Genomic DNA, 16,816 nt, shown 5'->3' with positions numbered 1-16,816 from the left:
TTTCTCTTGGTGCTATTGTCAGTCTAAGGACTTTTTGTTACTTCTATAGTTTAAATAATCTTTATTTTTCATTAAATGCTAACACAATATATTTTAATGCTTATATACATAAATACAGCTGTTAGTGAGATTCCCACTAGAACATATCAAAGCATATCACACATCATTAACTATGCTAATAATTGTTTCCCATCCTCAAGCATACTTCAAGTGGCTGTTACAACCCCTTCAAATAAAGTTTAAAAATTTCAATATTTAGAAGAAGTTATAATTAAAATGAAATACAAACCAATAATGCATTTCTGTTTGTTTTGTTACCTTACACAACAAGATATTTCCTTATTGAATTTATTTCTTAGTAGGAAGAGTGCTTTTGGAATATTTTTCAAATAAAGTAGAAACAAAAAAACTTCAAGTCCTAGGCATTGCAATAGACAAAAAAAGTTACACATGGTATAGTATCAGGTATTCTGAATGTATTTTATATATCTCTTCCCAAGTACAGAGGTGCATATTCTTTTATATTTGGGGTCTATTAAAAATCTAATGAAGTAGTTGTAGGAACACAATAGTATTCCATTAATGTTCTTTTTTTCTATCTTAGATATTAACATGACTAAGCAGCATCAAGGATCAGCAGTATCCATTAATAACCTTCAATACTGTCTTCTGTAATACATTAAGTACCTTACATACTCTGTCAGTCATAAACAAAACAATTAGGGAGTTTAGAAAATCCATTACAACTACAGAAGACAACCAGTCAGCCACAAGTAACATAGACTTTGCTGAAAAAATCCAGCATTTTAAAAAAGTATCAATGTATATATGATGAAAGGTTCTGTTCTAGTTTTTTTTTCTGACTCTTCCACTGATATCAGAAGGAGTACTGAGCAGAGAACCAGGATGGAATAGGCCTTAGCTTTATGCTCAGATGAGCTGTTAAAATGCCCAGTCTCTGAAATCAGGAAGAAACAGCACAGGGAGCCACCTAATGAGCCTTTACGCTTTCCTATGTTAAGGATTATGAGTCCTGTTCTAAAAATACCCCAGTTCCTTATGTGGTACAAAGAAATGCTCTAGTCACACAATAAGAAACTGGCTGTTGTCCCTGTGAGTCTCCACCTGACATAATGGACTAGAGAAAGGGATTTTCAAAAGAAAACAGGTTTAGATTCAGCATTTTATAGTAATTAGCTGACCTTCCAAAAATGACATAGGCTTGACATGAAAAGAACTTCCCAAATCACTAGTGCTTGACTATAGGAAAAAAATTTCTGAAGGAACAACCAAACTGATACTGCAGTTGTGTTCTCCAGCAGATTGATCCCTTGCCACCCTCCACTGCACCATGGTGAGTTTTATATGTATTGTGAGTGTAAAATTCTAGTGACTCACACCCTTGCAGGCATTTAAATTCCTCCTTTAAACCCAGGAGTAACAGTGAATTCCTGTAAGTCTGTCACATCATTTCAGAATGAGGTAAAACTCAGGAGAGCAATCATAGCACTATGATAGCATAGGCCTTAGCCAGCACAGCTGGCTGGTTCTGGAATATATTTCCATGAAATGTAACTTTTTCAAGGTACACTGTGAGGCAATATGCTGTTTGTAAATAAATGTTGGTAGCAGATTAGCAAGTTTCTCCAACTCCACTTAAATTCAGCCAGATGTTTATAATATGTTCATAATGAGAAGGATGCATAGCCATTATCTTTATAATTTGATAGAGAGTGCATGTAGGCAAGTATAATGGGAAAAATCAGATAAAAACCAGTGCACATAATTCAATAGGACCTTAAGTAAAAGATTGAAACAGAAGACAAGAAGAATAGAAAACACTTAATGGTTTGCTGGCAGATTGGAGATGAGTTCATGTTTATATTTCATTCCTTTCCCATGCAAAGGGCACTGAAGAAGAAACTGAGTTGGCAGTCACAGATATGCAGCCAATGTTGAGAAATAAAAAAAAATTATTATTTGGCTTCATCTGGGGTTTGAAATCCTATATAAAGGAAATACGGTTTGACATACAAAGGAAACTGCCAAACAAGAGAGTATTTATTAAGATGATATTTGGAAATGTATTTAAGAAACAATTGGGAAGTTTCAGCTGTGAAACATAGTTTAAAATCTTTCTACTCACATTGTAAATACTTATGGAATAGGTAGTTACTAAGCCAAATGCTTAGCAGAGCATATGCAGCTATGGATAAAAAGACACCAGAAAAATTAACTTACTAGAGTAGTGTTGTTCAGGTTGGAATTTTTGATTTTAAATAACATTAAATATAAAAAAACCTCCATTATCTATTACAGAGGCATACTGTTTAGGACTGACTTCCCAAATATACATTAATCAGCTCATGTGATTAGCTGACATGCACAGTATGATTAGTTTTATTCACCAGTCAACATCAGTGAATGGTAGAAATGTCTGGAAATGAACGCAGTATTCATGTCTCTATTTTAAAGATGGCACTGAAGCACAACGCTTGGTAACTTAAATGAATGCAAAGGTATCTAAAATAAACTTGAGCTTTCCTCCTGAGCTGCACTAAATCATCTTCAGCATCAGTGTAGGTTTCTCTCAAATGGTGCACTAGATGAATGCAAACAAAAGACTATTTTAACTTTGAGCTTGTGATAGATTTCCATGCCACATTCAGATTTGGCACAATTTAACAGATGCAGTTAGCTTCCCTGGAGCTACATACACTATACAAACTGACTACACAGCCAAAGTTCCCTGAATTTCAGAACTACCTGGTACTAAGATTCATTGCAGGGTAGTGGAAAAAATTACTTCCCATTCACTAGCTTCATTCAGAATAAGGAATAAATTCATTGAAGACTAAATAATTGCAATTACAGTGGAAAGACTTGACAAGGACACAGAATTCATGCAAGTGATGTGTGACAGTTCAGCTAGAGAAATAATGCTAGATGAAAAATAAGCTTTGCTTCTAGCTTTCAGCACAGTAACAGCCCCAGTGCTCAGTGCTGTACAAGATATTTGTTTTGTGCTTCTTCAGCATCAGGTGAACAAACACAGACCTTTACCTTGTCTTTTATTCTGCCAAGCTCTTTGTAGATGTTTAGAAACAGCTACACACAGTACAAAGGCCTAGCCTACAATTAGATGTGTATAACTGAACCCTTCATACTACAAGCACATCTAGATAACTGAATTCTTTTTTCTGGTTAGAGTTCTGTTTAAGTCAGTGAAGTTTCCAATAAGTGCAAGGATTGTCCAGGTGATAATTTATAGGCTTGTGTTTCAATGCAGTATTTTTATCAAGAACTTCTTGTTATTAGTAAAACCCACCTGATCTTTCATGCATCTTCTCTGCAGTGCAACACTGCACTGGGCAATATGCCTTCTTGGCTTTATTTTATATGTGTATAATATATACACAAATAAAAAGTATCACCTGCAAATAATATTTGGAATGTGAAAGACACAAAATGTAAACATTTTATTTGGCAGTTGTTTCAAACAGGTGAATAAATAAATGGAAAAGTACATCTTAATATTCTTTATAGCAACAGATGCAGTTGCACATGTATTTACATATTGTGGATGCAAAGAACAGTTAATTTAATTTCTTTTTGTTAAAAAATGCAACTTCCAACACCACTAGACTTGACAATTAAAGATGAAGATACTAGTAATACTTTGTTCTAGCAATCTCAACTTTTAAAGGCATTCATTTGGAAGTAAGATAAGAGAGTCATCATGCATTTAGTTCATTTTGTCCGCTTACGGTAGAAAGTCTGATGTAATCTCAGAATTGTGAGTGTCATGCGCTTAAGTCAACTATGACATGTTTATAAATCAATGTAGTTCCCTTAAAACTTGAAGCAAAGAGAAAATCTCGTTTATCGATGGAGACATGTATGAAAGACCTTGGTGCCTGCACGTTTAATTCTTGAAACTTCACAAATTTTGCCTTTTCCGCATCCCAATAATAGACTTGAGTGAAAGAATAATCACTTCCAAGAATGGCATATTGATAATTATTTATCTGAAGCGGTTGGAATACCATTGACCCTCGGGATGGCATCCTTTGTAAATCCAGAAATGCTGAACCACCCCATTTCATTACTTTAGAGTCCCCAATAAATCTTGTTAAGCAAATGTACACATCCTCTTTCACCTTGAAATGCTTCACTGCATATGCATCTTCCATATCTTGAATATCAAACCGCTTAACAAATTCATTTGTTCCTTTGTTCCATTGATATATTACAGGTCTTTGCGAACTACTTGACAGAATTAAATGTGGTTTGCCAGATATTTCAAGATACTCCACATCAGTATCTCTGTACCAGGCATGCAGAGACTGATGGGAATAAAATCCATTCCCATTCCATTTGTAAACCGTGGTGAAACCAGCCTTTGAACTGTCTGCAACAACAAAATACCAGTCTTCAGCAATCCTGAAAGTTTCAATGTCATTGGGTTTTCGGATTTTAAGGATTTCAATATCTTGAATTTTTATAAACTTATTAGCAAAAATATCTCTTTTATATATGTGGGAGCCTCCAAACAGCTGTGCGACAATGACATACAGCTGACTCTCAATAACTATAGGTTTACACACAACAGTTGAAGTACCTATAAAAAGAAAAGTAAGAGACAGGGTTAGTATCACTTTTGGATAATTTGTTGTAAGGTTTTTTGTCAAGCAGTGTTCATACCTGTAATGTTGTCGTAATTCCTGAACATCACTTCCACATGGTCCCATTCAAGAAAGATGCATTTTCCAGTAAAAGGCTGAGCAATAACCACATGTTCATCATTCATATATGAGAAAGTATCTACTGACAGAGATTGGTATGGCAGGGACTGATAAACTTCAAATTCTGCAAATTGTACACAACAGATGATAATTACAGAGATACTTTACATACTGTACTGAAAAAACATCTGCTTATCAGATACCAATTTATTACAAATTACAGTATTTCATCACTAGTAGAATTTTTCTGTTGATAAAGGAGCACTGCAATTTGGTTTTCAATCTTTCTCAATAAAAAGAGGTGCTGTTTTATGTCCCAGTTTTCCAACTCATTATGTAACATACTAAAGTTTGAGTGGATACTGAAATATAGGACCCTGCTCCCAAATGATTCCCATGTCAGACTTAGACCAGCAAAGTTCATATTGATTTTAGTAGAAATTCCGTCCAGAATGCAGCGTTCCTGCAAAAATGGGCTCTAGAATGAAAAACTACAGCTTTGACTTTAAGATTAAATAATTTAAGGCACATTACCTGTAATAATGCAATCAAACTCCTTTGGAGAGAGGCTATTGATCTTGCGCTTCTTATATTCTGGTGGGCTTTCACAGTAAATGTCTTCAACAGTTGCATTGGTGCTGCCCAGCCACTCCACTAACCACTTGAGTTTGCAGTCACAATTAAATGCATTGCCTCTAAGATCTCTACAACAAATAAATCATGCATTGAAAAGAAGTAGTCAGCTAATGTATTTTTCCTTGAGAACAACAAAACAGGCTTCTATTAAATAAGTGCCCTCTTGCTTATTCTTACTTGAGGCCTTCCTGGCTTAATTTATCCTGACCCATAGTTAAATCTACATACCAGAACCCACACAGATTTAATTATATTAAGGTAATCAAGGAGACCTTAACTTGGTGATCAGTCAGAAGTTTTTATCTATTTCTCCAAGTTTACAGGTACATAAAAGTCTCCCAAACTAATGACTCCTGTTTCCTTTGCATTACTCCTTCTCAGTAGAAGCATTCTAGATTAAAAAAAAAGGAATTAATGTAACCTGATGGTCAGCCCATCAGTATTCACTATCTCCTTTAGCTACACTCATTTAGGGCTTCAGGAGAGACAAGCAAAGGAATTCTGTTTAAGGCTTTTACAGCTGTCTTCAGTCAGATTTGTGACTGTATGTACAGGAACAGGCGAGCGCCAGGACCAGACTGTGTAACCACCTGGCCACGCTCAGCCTTGCCAAGTAATGCTCCAGATCCACTGCCCATGGCCACATCTCACTGCTGCAGCTCTGCTCCAGGGATGCAGCCTACCTGCTAACACTGGGAGCAGGCAAAGCATTTTCTGAGCTTATCATCCCAGGATTTTTACTGGTATTCATATATATATATATACACACACATATATACATATATACATATATATATGATATTTTGATGTTTTGATATGGTTGCAATTAGATTTAGTATGGGATACTTACTTAGACCCATGCTTTATTGATAAAAGTTAGCTTTCCCAGGAACTTTTTGCACATTAAAATGTTACTCCGTTAAATATCTTCTACCTTCCCTGCATGCCCTGCATGCCTTGCTCTCTCATGCATCCCTAAGGATTCTCCCTTCTTATTCATGAAATCTTAATGAACATGCAGCTTTATTACATAACTATTAACAATATTACTGATCTTCATAACTGGTGGAATATTCAAAACCATTACAAATTCTCAACAAGAGCAGACAAAAAAACCAAGCCTACTCATACTGTGTAGTCTCTACCCACTAACAAGACCCATTACTGGCTAGTGGTGTGAATGGTTACTCAGAATGTCCTCTAAAATAATCTCTTTATACTTCTATTATAATTAAAATATTAATTAATTGCTTTCTTACACATTTGTTAAAGAATCCAAGCCTTTAAATATGTCTTTTGGAAGTGACTGGAGATTATTATTTGCAAGACTCCTGTAAAAGAAAACACCTCAGTATTAGTGCTAGTTGTTCATGAAACTACACATTTTTGCAAATTGTGGTATACTGTGTGGGGTTTTTACTTATGGCAAAGAACAATGGCATTCTCTAATACTTAGTTCTAAAAGATTGCTTTTAAGAAGAGCTCATTTGCTTTGTGAGTTTTCCTTCCACTAAAATGCCATGCCTCCTTCTGCTTTCCCACTCTTCAGCAGCTTTGCAGCATTTACAATACTTCACTTAGCAGAGTAAAAAGTGCTATCACCTTTGGTGTTTTGCCAACACCATTTAACATTTAAAAATAATTAGTCATGACTGGATCTACTGATGTTTTCCCTATGAGATCCCAATACATGGTGCTCATATCACTGCAATTTCCCCACTTTCTTGTACCTCTTCTAGAAGGAAAATCTTACTAATATGGGCTGATGGGCTTAGGTTTAGCTCATAGTTTTTGAAAATATGCAGTAATAGGCAATAAATTGTTGATAAGTGTGAATTGCTTTCCTGGCATGTGCCTCTGGAAATGTTTATTACACCAGCAAAAAAATTTTATTAATTCCCAGTTTTCAATGTTGGGAAAACTTGTTTAAATTCAGTGAGTATTCCAGCTAGTAAAAGTGACAAGGAAATGTGAGCAGGCTTTGAACAAACAGTATATTACATTTCAGTCTGACTGCCTCTGTGAGCCTGCCAAAGGTCTCAGATGTCACACAGGGCATGACAGAAAAAGAATCATGTTGTAGGGTATAGTCTATGTCTCTTCCAATTAACAGAATTATTTATTAGTTATGAGAAGAAACAAAAATGGAAAGAAATAATTCTTGATTAAGATCCCAGTTAGAATCTGTAGTTAGTAAGACTTGGAACTTCTTCTGTTTTAACTTGTAAACTTAAATGTTATTTATCAACCACAGTTTCTCTAGCCAAGTAAAGACATTTAGGCACATACTTAAACACAAGAACAAGCCCAGTCTGCTCCATCATTTAAAAATAAGTGTTCGTCTGATCAGGAACAGTAAATTTGGGATGCTTCCATTAGTCCGTTCTAACTTCACCACTTTCAAAGTACATCTGATGTTAACACTGTATGTGAATGTATCATGTGCTTCATTTATGTGCAATTTTATGCTCCAGAGAAATTCTTTAAAAATCAGATAACCCACATGGAGAAAGCTGTGTGGACTTGCAAGCTGAGACAAGTTTAATGCCCTATATTGTTTTTGTATGTTATTATATAGCAAACTGAAAGGGAGGGTGTACTTGGAAGTAGGAGCAGTTCACCACTGCCATGGGTACCTGACTGACAGAAAAATTTAAATAAGGTTTATCCATTTGCCAATTTTTGAATGAAAATTATGCATTTTATGGTCCACTGTTAAAAAACATACTTACATATTACAAAACACTGTCTTGCCTAGATGGTGCTGTATGGGGTATTTGGATTATAAGAGAGTAAAGGTTGGCTCAAGCATGCAGGTAAACTAATGGTGCCAGTTTTGAGAGAAATGCAATCAAAATTACCCATTGTGCATAGAAATTACCATCCAATGCTAACTGTAAGATTCTGACATTAAATTAGTAAATTAGTAAAAAAAATGCAATCTTTTAAAAATTTTTCTGTTTTTAAATGTACTCTGGCCAGCAAATAAATCCTGTTGTACAATAATAAATTCTAAATGTCTCTCTTTTACAATAAGGACACACTGTAATTATTGAAGTTAATTGCATTATAGAAGTAAAAATGTTTGGATAGCTTACTGCATTCCAAAATTTATGTTGTGAAAAGAAAGTAAATAGAATAAATAGGACAAAGTTCATCTTACCTAACTTCATAGAACTTATTTGCATGCTCATTTACTATGATTCTTTTTAATATATTTTATGTACACAAGTACTCTCTTGTTTCTTAAATGAAAATTGCCTCAGGGTGCCAAATGATCATTCTTAATGTGTATATGCAATTTTCCCCAAAAGATGGGGAGTGGTTCTTCAAGCAGATTAAACTAGAGGTGCATTTGCAGTTATTTTCCACAAATTTCTCATTGTCTTTGTGAATAGCGCTCCATGGACAACAGCAGCATGATGCACACATCTACGTCCCAAAAATGTGCATGCAAATAACAATGGCTCCTCAAATGTGGATCTGTCTTCTGTGTATGTTTTCTCTTGTGAAACTCCTGAAGCATCCCCGGAAACCAATGTAACAGGCAAGACAAGATGGTAGCCTTCCTGTGAAGAAGAAACTGTGCCTTCCTCTGTTTTAGAAAAGCAATTTGTTCACTGGCAACAGCAGCTACTAAATAAGTAAATGAATATGGTAAATAATGTACTGGACCCACTTGTGAATATAAAGCTATTCATGTGCGTAAATATTTTGAAGATAGGGTCCCAGTTACCAGCCTTATCCAGCTATCTTTTTTCCTAACAACAGTATAATTCTGCCTGTACCTCCAATAAGGATTGTTATGGGATGTGCACAGGCCTTTTATGTACCTCTTTCCCTCTCCTCTCTCGTTCCTCTTCCTCAGACCTAGAGCCATTCCATAAGTAACTTTATCTACATGAGCAGTCACAGTAGGCTTAGTTCCAGCCAGCTGTGAATTGTGTCCTGACCAAAAGGGAAAGCATAAAGTGTTTTATGGTACATTTACTAGGTGATGAAGATGTGGTGAATTGCAATTCAACTATTATATTTATGCACTAACTGTTTAAAATGGAATGTTTGCTTTCTCTCCTCTGTCAAAATATACAAAAAAGAAAGTTAAACGGCCCTGTTTCAAAACCCTCTTGGAGGCTATCATGTTAAGGCCAAAAGGTCAGGATCCCCTCCCCTGCCTATGACACCACCACATGACATGCTTCAGAATGCAGATGCTCAGAACTGGGTATAAACCCATGCCAGGCACACTACAGATTTTTTTCCTTTTCTTGTTTTGTATTTTTTTTCCTGTTTTCTTATAGTGTGTATTTTGTTTTTAAAAAAATGTACTCCTCATTAAATTAAATTATTGCTACAAAATAAACTTGCTGTAAGATAAGAGACAAAAGCCTGTATAAAAACTGTCTTCCTAGCTCAGAGACAAGGAAGCTACTCTTGTTTGCAGTGAAATGTTGCAGGTATTTGTTGCCAATGTGTGAGAAATGTTCCTGCTGCTGAGGACATGGGGAGCGTTGCTCCTACAGCACACTGGCATTCAGAATGCTTTGGAGCAATTTCCCTCCCAGCTCAAGCAGCAAGGGGCTGCAGCAGGTCAGAGGGCAGGGACAGCCAAGGGGCTGAGCAGCACACAAGGAACAGTGAGCACATCCCAGTGCCAGTGTGTGACAGGTCCTGACTGTGGGATGCTCCTGCTCCCATGCAGGAGAGGACAGGGTGCAGAGGAAGGTAGGTGCAGAATGGAAGAAGTAGATCAGTAAGCCATAACAAAAACATCTTGTTGCAAGTCTCCAAAATTGCTCTGGGTGGGATTTTTCAAGTTTGATGTAATCAAATTCTTCTGTATACTATTACTGTCTTAAGTGAACACGGGCACAGGGAGTGATGGCCTGTCCCAAGAATGGCTGTAATATTCTCCTGGATGCATGTCAGACTGGGGTACCTGAGAAAGGTGTGGGTCCATTCCTCAGCCTCTCACATTCCTAATCACAGCTCCCACCTTCCTCCTTTCCAAGTCCCAAACTGGGACTGACCTCATCCAGTGCCAAGATTCCCAATTCATACTTCTCCCTGCTCCTACGTGCTCAGCTGGAAATCCCCTGTGCTCCAAGCAGAGAAAGTCAGGGAACTACTGCCAAACATGTAGTGCTTGGAAGCTGTTTGTGTCTTTGCCTTCTACACATACCACAGTTTGGAAGTCTTTGGTGGAAACACAAAGATTAACACATTCTAATCAAATTACTATTAATGCCACTTAAATAACTATGAACAGTTATATATGAAAATGAGAAATTAAACAATACAGTGGTTCAGTTACTATATTAAATATGCAAAGTTATATATTCAATCACTTCACTTACAGGTGAATTAAAGATTTCAGTCCTCTGAAAGTATTTCTTGAAATTGACTTAATGTTGTTGTTCTCTATGAACCTGTAATAAAGTGATTCTGGTCAAGCAATGCCTGGAAATTGGAAGCCCGCCCACTCTCTTCAATAATGCCAGGAAATATACTTTTGTCCACTCACAAATATTCTAGATGAGGAAGGCCCATGAAAGCATCATCACTAATAACATCAAAAGTGTTGGACGTAAACAACCTGCATAAAGAAATGCAAAACAAAAGACCATTAGGTTATCAGCAGCTTTAGAAAATGGTTCAGCAAGGCCCAATTTCCACTGCCTGGTTTCATGTTTTTTTCTGTGCAAGCACCATAGGACTGTAAGGCTGAAATATTGCACCACAGTGTGGTGCAAAGGGAAGGATCCAACAATTGTCTACTGGGGCCATCTGATAAAATTCCTTTGACTTCTGTGGGATGTAAACATGGGTTTATCATGCCAGTAAAACAATGGGATTGTATAAGCGCCTCTGGAGATACACTAGGACAACAATGAAATCTTCAAGTATTACAAAGGTTTAAATTGTCTTGGTTTAAATTGCTGGTTACCCTGACATCATGTTGAATTTGCAACACTGGCAGGAAGGAAAATCCTTTAACTTTTAAGTTAAACTTCTGAGTGTATTTAACCTGAGGATACTGAAAGTTACTGGGGAAAAAAAAAAAAAGAAAATCTCTTAAATTCAGTCAGTGTTCAAGTCAAAAATATTTTTAAGACCTCACTAAACCTCTTGGAGGTACTCTTAGCATATGCATCTAACAGTAAAATTACCAGCAGCACATTTAACTTTATGTAATTTTGTAAGCATTAAAAGTGGACTAGCATTGATTTTTCCAGCTTTATTCATGCTTATCAGCCATAGTAGCATTTGTCCATTATAATCTAGACCTGGACTGCTACACTTTTAATGTGGTGGGACATCATAAAGCATGATGAACTTCACCCCAGTGGAATACTACATGCACATCTATATTTTAATCAATTGACCTGATGGATAAACAGATTCATACTATGGCATCCTTAGACATTCAGGAATGCAAGATTTCCAAGTACTAATTAATCCATTTAATGAGTTAATCTCTTATGTTGATGTTTACATTCAGAATAAATTGTAGGTAATTTATTTTCTCAGTTGGCTGTTTCAGATTGTGCTTTTCCCACCTTCAGTATATTCCTATATGAAATGTATGGAAAAATACAAGCAGGAAATTCTTCCTTTTTGTCAAAATCAATAAATACCTCAGTTTTAGAGAAAACAAGTATTTAAATAGAGTTCTGGAAGCAGAAGACAAATTTATTAAATCCTGCAACTAATTTTAGTTTTCTGATATGATTTTACTGGATAATTTTTCCTTTTCTGCACTCCACTAAATAATTTACAGAATAGGGTGGTATCTCTTTAAATAGTATTGCTATTTTAGAGATTGCCAGGCTTACAGCATAGGTCTTGCACTTGGTGAGCTCATTTGCCTTCCAATTCATACCCCTTCCCAATGGCTACATCAGATGTATTTGATGCACAAAGTATTTTTGCCCCAAATTGTCCTCAGTCACCATAATTGCTGCTTCTGGGGCTGGAGGCTGAAGGTATGGCGCTGTAGCTGGGGACTGTGTCACTTGGCAGGAACAGCACAGTGCGAGCAGGTACAAATCCTGATGCCACGATTACCTCCCCTCTTTCTGTGGGCTTTCATGTCTTCAGTTTATAAGGGCACCCTCAGCATGTTGCTGATACACAGAGATAAAAGTGCTGAAGATGAGAGCTGGGAGGTTTTCTCTGCATTTAGGGAACACTCCTGCTGGCACTTCACCATAGCTGTGTAGGTTCTCTGTGTTTTTGTTGTCGCACGAAGAGCACAGAGCATACCGTCCATACTACACAAGAAGAAAAGCTCTCCTGGACTGGGAGTTACAAGCAGTGTTTAGCTCAAGACCATGATTTTTCCAGAGACCATTGGGGCTACTACATTAAATATAGTAGTAAATAATAATAGCAGCAGAATTTCACCATATTTAGACATCTGTGACTGCTGTATTGGAGATATCCAATTACATTTGGACTTCAAAAATGTAATGCTGGAGACTATTTCTATATGCATTTCTATTATTATAGAAATACATACAAGCTGCTAAATCTTCCTGTTGGCTAAATTAAACCTACCAATACATCTATATTCATGCAAAGCTAAAAATTCCTGAAATATTTAATTAACGTAAGTTTTCCATATTCTTATTCCCCTTACTATCTTCTGCCAAAGATAAAATTTTTCTTTCCCACGTACAAACTGGAGTGTTGTCCCCACAGATACAATCCTGCTCCTATGGTCTGTGTTTAAGGAGTCATTTGCCTTAGACTAGCAGCCTGAAATTCCAAGGATGGCAAGCAGCTCAACTACCATGTTAAAAATATATCTGGAAAACACATCACTCATCAAAGCCCACAGTGGAACAAACCCTGCTTTTCTGGGGTCATAGTTTTTGTTGCAGCATTTATGAACAGCAGCACAGAACGTGCATTTCATTGTACAGTAGAAATGGAAATTATTATCATTACCAAAATGTCATAAGACGTTGTCCAAGCCCACTGTGCCAGGCACTATAATAACTCAAAATAAGATGACTGTGTCTGTCCTACTCTACCATGCCCAAATCTGCCTGCTTTGCAGTGGGATTGCTAAGTGTAGGTGGTGTATCGTAGCCAAGAGAGATGATGTCCTACTCACTCTCTTCAGATACAAGCCCCACCAGGGCTGCTGCTTTCCCCCCCCCCGCCCCTCATTTGGAAGGCCCATTGTAGCAATTATGTGAAATGTGTCCCCTTTGTGATCTGTGACCACCTGAAAAAAGCTTCTCTGGAATAAAGCACCATGGAAAAGCATTTAGGTTTCCATAGTAACTGCATTTACCTATTTACCCTGTATCCAAAATTGTACAGTATGTCTGCAACTCCTTATCAGCTCCACTTGAGGTAGCAGAGTACAGCCAGGGTCAGGGCTTCAGCTATTGGTATGCCACCAGTTTAATTTAACAGCCAGACAGCTCCAGTCCATCAGCACACACCTCTGACCACATCCAGAGCGCATGGAAGTGGGTTTGGGACAGACATCCGATTCTGGCTTTGATCACACTGGGGAGTCTGCCTTGCAGGATTTCTGAGACAAATCTGGGTGTGTGTCAGGCTGGCAGCACATCCACTATAAACAGTTCAGGTTACACCCCCTCTACCTCTGTATAGCTCACAATTATATAATCGTATGCCTACATTTCTAGGAAAGCCTGTGAGCCTGTAAAAATCCTATGTTGAAATGCAGCTAACAGTTAAACATCCCAAAATATTCTCTTTCCGTCTATACCTCATCACAGTATCTGATTTTTAAATAACTACTTTAGTCTTTAATTGGAAGAAAATTGTCATTACTTTTAAGACCATGAAATGACAAGCACGGTCAAATCCAGGTACTATGAAGGCAAAACTCCCACTGAAGTGACTAAACTTCCACAGAAGTCAATGGCAATTTTACATGGAAAAGGACTTCAGGACCTGTCCCACTGCAATGACGGGCCTGATCTGGGGGGTTCTGAGCTCACAGTCGATGGGAGGTGCAAATGGACAGGTTTACACTGGGATCAGGTCCCAGGAATGCAGAAAATAAACAAGAATAGTTGTTGCAATACTTAAGTCCTCACTGTAATGTTAATTAGAGTATAATTAAGATAACATGCATTCTGTCACCAAAAGCTTCAGCATGTAAGCATTCGAAGTAGTACTGACAACAGACAGCCTTGCAAAATACTAAGTAAAAATTAAACATGCACTATCATTCAAATTGCTCAAAAGTAATGTATTTTATGATCTAATAAATATTCTGCTGCTGTTTCTTATAAAATTAATACTAAGACCCTTTCTGAAATATTTATGAATACATATACACTTCATAACAAAAATTGTATCATATAAATATTTCTCACAGAAGCTGCAGAGATGGTGTGAGCAAAAAACTCCCTTCTGGGATTTTAGTAAAAGCAGATCTCACAAAGGATCTGTAAAGAAGAAAAAAACAACCATACATTAATGTAGCCTCATATATCCATGGTTATAAGACTGATCTGGTCATCACAGAGAAATTTATTTATATAAGTAAAAAAAATTACCTTCCCCCCCCCAAATATAACGTGACAGGTTTCATGTACTATACAAGAAGGTATAAAATGAGATGTGTGCACATACACAGACAAACAGACAGATGAAAGAGATATAAAAATCAGGATTCAAGGATGCAGCACAATTTTAACACATTAGCTGATGATTCTGAATGCTGGAGGTACTCCCTGCAGCAAGCAGGGAGTATGCACTGAGAACACCACACATCCTAGTTCATTTTAAATCATAAATTAAATAACCAAATGCTTACAGCCCTTACAGTGAGATAACATCAGGCGGAACGCTGCGAGGAATAGATCTGGCATTTTCACATAAAGCATTATCTTTGGTACAAGTACACCAGGCAGGACATTTTGGCTTCACTGGTTTCTTCCCTTCAGTCAGCAAAAGCACAGATAAAAGGCATAAGAAATAAGCAATTCTTCTAAAGGGTCTGCTGGCATTTCCCATTCTTTTGATCCGCTCTCGTTCCAGCCAGTTGAAAGAATATCCCAAAACATGAACAGGGTTCTTTATTCAGCCATTGGATGTCTTTCTCTAAGTCCAGGTCAATATTTGTCTCTGCTTTCCCAACCCTTTTCTTTCTCTTTCACTCTGTTTTTGTAGATAGAAACCTGCAGCTGATCTGTATGTTTCCACTCACTCAGGCAACGTACTGCTCAGAGAAGAGACCTGCGAGGTGCTGTAAGATGGGGAAAATCCAACCGGCTGAAGGGAAAAAAAAAAAAAAAAAGAAAAAAAAAAAAGGAAAGAAAAAAAAGACTTGCATCACCACAAAAACACTGAGCACAACACAGCATTAGATTGCAAAGTGATGTAACTGAGAAATACACTGCTTTCTGTTTTCACAGGGAGGCCCTTTCCCTGTTTCCAAAAATAGTACAGCATTATGTTTTGCTGGTGGGTGGGTGAGTGGGTGTGGGGTGGAGTATATGTGTGTGGGGGAGAAATCAGTCATCTCTTACTGGATCCCTACAACCTCATGAACCTTTCAGAATTATGCTTCACATATTGCAAGCAGCAGAACTAATGGCAGTATCCACAGGAAAATGAAATCGAATGAAACCATCACAAGCATTGCTGCAAAAACTGTTAGATTCATTTTTATCCTCGGCCTTTATTGCACATATTTGTACCACTGAAAAACAAGCTGCCACACATGGAAAATATTACAATGTATGAGAGAATGCCTTTGACTGTCACTCCTAAACAAAATATTTTCTCATGCAAAATAGATCCCAAATACAGCTCTTTTTTTTTTCCCTTTTTTTTCCCCTCAGAAAAAGAACGCTTCTTATTTGTTTTCTGAGCTGGTTAAATGAAGGCATAGGTGGATCAAGCACAGTTCTATATGAGCAACATTAATTTAAAGTTCAAGTTAAAAAACGTATTTTCTTGGAACTGGTTTGATTCTTTTCAATGGAAAAAAAAAAAAAAAGAAAATTATAATTTAAATACCAGCTGTGTTAAACCCGTAGTTAAGAATGGACCTTCTTTGAAGAGTGACAGGATAAGGACAGATCTTGGTGGTAATAATGAACCTTTACAATACTGCCTGGAGGCTGCAATCAAATGAGTGCTAGGTGTGGTATGAGCGCTCTGTGAGATACAGTCCTCAGCCTGAAGACTTTACAGTAAAATACATTAAATATTTTATTGGAAACTTAAACAGTACCTAAGTATTACTTTATTAAGAATTGTAAGACAAAGCTAACAATGCCCAATAGCTGGGAAGCCACACAGGATGTTTTTTTGTTCAATATAATATTGCTATTAGATCAGTTTTGCAAACTTTAACAGGTCTTAACACTTCCCCATTGGATAGTTTATATTAGACAGCTTACAAACACTACTGGGGTCAACCCAGTGATACA

General features: G+C 37.0%; 1 protein-coding gene across 4 annotated transcripts in view; it reads right to left on the bottom strand.

Annotated features, from left to right (window-relative positions):
* Window positions 1-3,455: 3,455 nt before the first annotated feature.
* Window positions 3,456-16,816, bottom strand: part of LGI1 (leucine rich glioma inactivated 1) — a 28,832-nt gene continuing 15,471 nt past the window's right edge. For 2 of the 4 annotated variants that reach the window (XM_054276631.1, XM_054276633.1), the window contains exons 2-9: window positions 15,202-15,650; window positions 14,750-14,821; window positions 10,906-10,977; window positions 10,739-10,810; window positions 6,641-6,712; window positions 5,280-5,449; window positions 4,705-4,869; window positions 3,456-4,621 (exon numbers count right to left, since the gene is read on the bottom strand). In XM_054276631.1, coding sequence (XP_054132606.1) covers window positions 3,804-4,621; window positions 4,705-4,869; window positions 5,280-5,449; window positions 6,641-6,712; window positions 10,739-10,810; window positions 10,906-10,977; window positions 14,750-14,821; window positions 15,202-15,392 — 1,632 coding nt within the window. In that variant the 5' untranslated portion in view covers window positions 15,393-15,650 and the 3' untranslated portion in view covers window positions 3,456-3,803. Of the gene's footprint in view, window positions 4,622-4,704; window positions 4,870-5,279; window positions 5,450-6,640; window positions 6,713-10,738; window positions 10,811-10,905; window positions 10,978-14,749; window positions 14,822-15,192; window positions 15,809-16,816 lie in introns of those variants that run through there. The other 2 variants (XM_054276632.1, XM_054276634.1) reach the window with 2 other exon arrangements.

Source organism: Melozone crissalis, unplaced genomic scaffold (genome assembly GCF_028551555.1).
Source record: "Melozone crissalis strain CALT ecotype California unplaced genomic scaffold, PUWL_Pcris_2 ptg000019l_1, whole genome shotgun sequence".
NCBI lineage: Eukaryota > Metazoa > Chordata > Aves > Passeriformes > Passerellidae > Melozone > Melozone crissalis.
Note: the sequence above shows the minus strand (reverse complement) of the source record. Positions and strands in the feature narration are given on the sequence as shown.